The 6000-nt window shown below is 52.0% G+C and overlaps 1 protein-coding gene across 2 annotated transcripts in view; it reads right to left on the reverse strand.

Moving 5' to 3' along the window:
• The window catches only part of ST8SIA2 (ST8 alpha-N-acetyl-neuraminide alpha-2,8-sialyltransferase 2), a 75004-nt gene extending 69241 nt beyond the window's left edge, over window positions 1-5763 (reverse strand). The window contains exon 1 of one of the 2 annotated variants that reach the window (XM_006867110.1): window positions 5574-5763. In XM_006867110.1, the coding sequence (XP_006867172.1) occupies window positions 5574-5671 (98 nt within the window). In that variant the 5' untranslated portion in view covers window positions 5672-5763. The remainder of the gene's footprint in view (window positions 1-5573) is intronic. The other variant, XM_006867111.1, reaches the window with a different exon arrangement.
• Between the last annotated feature and the right edge of the window lie 237 nt (window positions 5764-6000).

Here is a 6000-nt window from a genome sequence, read left to right on the forward strand (position 1 = left end):
TGGATTAACAAGTCTGAGATCAGTTCTAACAGGTGAACTTCATTAAATATTGTTCATATCACCCCTCCCCCAGGTCTAATTATATCCAATTCAGATAGCATGTCAAAGCAACGAAGGCTTCTTCAAGTGACGCCAGAACCAGGTTTGTAACATAATGAGAGCCTCCCCTTAGCTTTACCCCAAGGCCCTGCCTGTGAATGTAGCATGTTCATGCCCATTGCAGTCTGAGCTTTGCTGGCATGACAAGGGTTAAGCCATTGTGTGTTTTAGCACCACACTGAACTGGCTAGACCAGAGTGGCATCTGGGAGAGACAGGCCCTCAAGTGTGTTTCCAGTTTTCAGAGGCCAGAGCATGCTATAAGGTTAAGGAGATAAGGAACGTTATAAGAAGACCATTAGGAATGAGCTGGAGTGGCCAAGTCCAGAGACTTAGCTCATAATATACTATAGAGGAAAAAGAGTTCAGAGGCAGGGTAGGCTAGCGTGATGTTCTGTGGTCTCCCACAGAACTAGGAGCAAGCACCTGCTTTATTCCTAACAGGATACAAATTTCTATGCTCTTTAAGCATTTTATCAGTGCTTCCTCATTGATAAATGGAGACAAAGCTAGCTAAGGGGGTTTGGCAGGGATTCAGTGAGCTAGTGTTTTAAAGCAATTCGTGTCTGGTACCCAGCGCTCAACACATGGTAGGTCTTCGTGTCACTGGTTGGTAACCAATCCCTGGGTTGTCATGTGGGTGAAATATGTTAATATCTACAGCACTTGGACTGCTTTATAACAAATGCTCAATAAATGGTAATGATCACCATCTTCCTCATGCTCACACTGACAACTGCTATTATTGTTAATACTGTGGAGTTGGTTCTGACTCACAGTGACCCCTGCACAGGGTTTCCAAGGCTGTAAATCTTTACAGGAGCAGAAAGCCTCATCTTTCTCCCATGGAGCAGCTGGTAGTTTCGAACTGCCGACCTTGACGTTAGCAGCCCGATTTGTAACCACTACACTACTATTGATATTACTGCTGGTTATTTCTCGCCCCTTTAAATAGGGTTCAATCAAACCCAAGCCCACTGCCATAGAGTTGATTTCAATTCATAGTGACCCTATGTTGTTGTTATTAAGTTCCGTCAAGTTGGTTCCGACTCAAAGAAAGTCTGTTTATAGTTTCTGAGGCTTTAAATCTTTGCGGGAGCAGAAAACCTCATCTTTCTCCTAAGGAGTAGCTGGTGACCTCCGACTACAGACTTTGTAGTTCGTAGTCCAGTGCTTATTGTATGGCACCACATGGTCCCCTGTGACCTTATAAGGCAGAATAAAAACTGCTTCTTCGTGTTTCTGACACAGTAAATCTTTACAGAGGCAGGCAGCCTCATCTTTCAATGGTGGAGAAGCTGCTAGGTTTGAAACTCTGATCTTGGAGTTAGCAGTCCGCTGCTTACTCCCTGGCACTACCAGGGACCTTTACAATTCGAGGGTCTCATTTTAGGACAAGGACAGTAGTGAGGTTGGCCCAGGATCGGGCAGTGTTTCGTTCTGCTGTGCGTAAGGTCTCTATGAGTTGGTACCGACTCGATAGCACCTAACAACAAACAATAATGTAGCCCTGGAGCCTCGGAGAGCTGATATGTGACCTTGGATAAGTGATGTTGCTTCTCAGCTCAAAATTCCTTAAAACAACATCCTCTTGCCACCGAGCTGATTTTGACTTTTTACGGAAGCAGATTGTCACATCTCTCTCCCATGATGCTGCTGGTAGGTTTGAACTACTGAGCTTTTGGTTATCAGCCTCAGAGTCAAGCTCTTAACCAATGTGCTGGACCCTTCTGCAAAGCTCCCTACTCAGTAAAAAGAGGTCTGGATAAGGATAGCCCTGTGGTCCCTTCCTGTGCCAAGGCTCTAGGAGACTCAGCCTTGTCTAAGGATGCTACATGAGCATCACTGGGGTCATGATGGGAAATTCCTGGACAATGTTGATTGAATGCAGTCTGTGCTGGGTCTGGGCAGGAAAGTCACGCCCTGTGCTCTCCTGAAGGTAACAGTCCAGATGAAAGCCCAGCAGACACCCAGAATATTTTCATTTAAAACTTGGTCTCCCACACTCTGACAGCTGTCTGAGTTGGTCAGAGGTTGTCTTACCAGGATCCCCACTCAATCTCTGAACGCTATGCTTGGCTGCCGGGAAGGACTGTGTGGGTGCTTTGCAGGGAATTTGTCTTTCCACAAATCTTTCTGCTCTGCGAGGCATTTGCTCAAGCCATTGAGTGAGAAACAGAACTTTGAAAAGAATCACTTAACAGGAAAAGGGACCTGTATCTCTTAGAAAAAGCCCCTGGATGTGAGAAACCCTGCTCCTCACAAACATAATATATCATTGCTCTGGTTGGACAGGACCACTGAGACCACATCAAAGGTCGCATTGTACAGAAGAGGAAATCCAGAGCTTTAGGAAAGGGAATCTCAGATTTTGCTCTTCCAGACAAGGCATGTGTAATCTCTTCCTTCATTCACGAAGCTTTACCCCAAAGGGAGATTCCCTTCTTCCCTTTTATCTTTTTTTTTCGCTCTCTCCTTCCTCCCTTCTCTCTCTACCAGATCACAGGGTCTCATTGCTTGTTGCTTCCAATACTTTCATGAAGCATCGTTTTCCCCAGGCAGTGACACTGGCAGGCAATCCAAGATCGAGCTGGGGAATGGGAGGCAGGGTGGGTATAACCGAACCATGGTCTCTGGGAAGGCACGGTTGCTGGTGCCCCTCAATGTCTACTGTACCAGTCATTTACCTACGCTGAGCCCTAGCTGTTCAAAGTGGAGGTGGGACTAGAATTAAGTAAGTGATGGTATAAGCTGAAATTAGGGTCATCACGATTCCCGTGCTGTCCCCCACTAGACACAGCAAACCCCAGCATGTTTCTCCATGCCTCCCTTCCTCAGGGTTAAATATGTATGGGACAGATTGTAGGTGGGACAGGAACTCTGGTTCCGGGCTGTCACATCAGTCTGGAGGTGGGTCTTAGGCCTGAGCCAGGATTGGTCAAGCAAAGGGTACCAGATTGAAGGAATGTTGTTGTTGTTATGTGCCTTGGAGTCAGTTCCGACTCATAGAGACCCTGTACAGGGTTTCTGAGGCTGTAAATCTTTACAAGAACAGAAAGCCTCATCTTTCTCCCATGGAACAGCTGGTAGTTTTGAACTGCTGACCTTGCAGTTAGTTCGCAGCCCAATTTGTAACCACTACACTACCAGTAGCGTAGTGGTTACGAATCGGGCTGCGAACCTTAAGGTCAGCGGTTCGAAACTACCAGCCGCTCCGCGGGAGAAAGATGAGGCTTTCTACTCCCGTAAAGATTTACATCCTCGGAAACCCTGTACAGGGTCACTATGGGTTGGACCCGACTCGATGGCACTTAACAACAACAACAACACTACCAGAGCTCCTTGACTGAAGGAATAAGTCACAGAAAATAACACATTTGACCGGTTTGACTATTTGCCACAGAGTCAACAAGGCAGGAGCAGGATAAGAAGAACTCCAAACCAAACCAAGCCCCAGGGGACATACCCACAGCAGAAGAGCCCTGGAAGGTACACACTGGGTATCCTTCGGAGTTCATTCCTAGACACCACCTTGTTGGAACAACCTGATGTGGGGATTGGAGGCTAATGTACAATGCACTTGGCAGGAAAATACAGCCTTATGAGCAAAGTGATTTCCTGATTGCATTTTAAAAATGGAAAGTCTTGGCATATAGAAGCTGTTCAGTGACTGGATGCACGAACGAGTGCTGTTTTTATAGCAGCGCAGTGTTGTTGTTAAGTGCCATCGAGTCAGTTCCGACTCATAGAGACCCTGTATAGGGTTTTCAAGGAGTGACTGGTGAGCTTGAACCCCTGAACTTGCCGTTCAGAGGGACCATGCAGTCCAGCATATTAACATGCAGCGCTACAGCAGAACACGTGGCAGCTGCAAATCCTTCACCATCTCATCAGCAAACACCAACAAGTGACCAGACCAGGCACAACCCATGTCTGGGAGAGGGGAGCAGTGAGCCTGGGGGCTTCCTCAATCACCCCAAGACTTAACTTGCCTGACTTCCATTCCTACTTGCGTTTTTTGAGGCAAACAGGAAAGTAGCATGCTTCTCCATCCCCGCGTGGGAGCTAGTGGCAAGTTGTCTACGAACTGCACAGGATTTGGGAAAGTTTTCCAGCTCTGGGGGAAAGCAAGTTTCTGACAATGGGGAGCGGGTAGCTTCAGAGAGAAGCCTGCTTCAAGAGCAGAGATATTCAGGGGACGGAGTCTAGGGTTGAGGAGATGGGCAGGAGAGCAAGGAGCGTTTCCTGCCCTGGGTCTGGGTTTTTCGGGCCCTGGCACTGGCATCTTCCATAAAGGCCACTCAACTTGCGGTGACAATGAGTGAAATAGCAAATGGGACAAAGGAGCCGCTTGGAGAGCTCCCTGGGGGAGCCTGGTTTAGCAAGAACCCAAAGAGGAAGGGACTCGAACATTCTGAGATCTTGCCTTCTGGATAGGCTGAGTCAGGAGGTCTCCTCAGAGACCCTCAGAACCCAGGCTGCCTCTCCACCCCTTGTCCTTTGATGGCTGTCTGTGGCGCCTCATCTAAGGAGTCCGGCTAGGCCGAGCTTGCGGGACAGGGACGGCTGGCCAGCAGGGTAAGAGCCTCTACCTCCAATACCCCACAGGGTGCTCTGGAAGACCCTTAACACGACAGGGTCCTGCCACACTTGTAGCCGCGGGGTGCCGCGGTGCTTCAGCAAGAGGTCCCCTTGGAGAGACCAGGAGAAAAATAAGGGCGAGACACTGCACTAGGGACATCAAAACCGACTGGGCAACTGTATGTACTTCCCTGAAACGTCTCCGGGTCGGGGTCGGGATCAGGAGACTCGGCTGTCAGTGTTGGCTGAGCAGCCTAAGGCAGCCGAGGACCTGGGTTTCAGCCCCGCCCCGCGCGCCCCGCCTCCAGCGGTGCCAGCCCGCACCCTAACGCCGGGCTCCTGGGCAGGCGGGCGCCGCGTGTGCATGTCTCTGTGTGGGGGACAACCCCCCCTTCCCGGGAGCCCGTGTAGACCCCCCGCCTTCCGCTCCCGTCTGGGGGTCCCCTCCGTTGCGCAGAGATCTCCGCACGCCCCCTGCCCACTTTGCCAAGGCGTGAAAGCGGCCGAGCCGGAGACAAAGAAACTCCTGCCTCCTCCACTCTCGGCCCCTCCGCCCGCCACTGACACTCCCAGGCGCCCTCCCTGGACCCCGCTGACACTGCGCGTGGACCCGCCAGGGAAGGGGGCAGGGTGGACGAGTCCGCTCCCCTACTCCAGCCAGCTGGGGACAGCTAAGCCACCCGCCCAGGGACACCCCAAGGCGGCCGCGCCCCTACCCTACGCTCTCCAAACCGTCCCGGGCCCCCTGCACCTCCACCCCCGACCCAAATCGACCACCAGCTCTCCAGCTTAGCGACAGGGGGGCGCGGTCCACACAAAGCGGGGGCGGGGTGCCAGGGTGGCAGAGGGAGTGATCCCACCACCGCCGGCCCGGGTCGGGGCGCAGCTGTTTACCCGATTTCTTCTTCGATCTCGGAGATGTCTGCGAAGATAAGAAAGACCACGAGCAGCGTGAGCGCAGCCAGCATCCAGCTCCGAAACTGCAGCTGCATGGTGGGGTCGGGTGGCACCCACTGGGACCGCGCGGGCCGGCGCGGAGAGCGGGCTGGAGGGTGCGGCTGCGGGCGCTGGAGCCTCAGCGCGGCGCACGGCGGGCCAGACACCCTGCGCTCCGGGCGAGTCCGGCCAGCGGCGGTGGTGGCAGCGGCTGCGGCAACGGCGGCAGACCATATAGAAGCTGTTCAGTGACTGGATGCACGAACGAGTGCTGTTTTTATAGCAGCGCAGTGTTGTTGTTAAGTGCCGTTGAGTCGGTTCCGACCCATAGCGACCCTGTACAGGGTTTCCGAGGGTGTAAATCTTTACGGGAGTAGAAAGCCTC

The sequence above is a fragment of the Chrysochloris asiatica genome, unplaced genomic scaffold (assembly GCF_000296735.1).
Source record: "Chrysochloris asiatica unplaced genomic scaffold, ChrAsi1.0 scaffold00101, whole genome shotgun sequence".
Classification (NCBI taxonomy): domain Eukaryota; kingdom Metazoa; phylum Chordata; class Mammalia; order Afrosoricida; family Chrysochloridae; genus Chrysochloris; species Chrysochloris asiatica.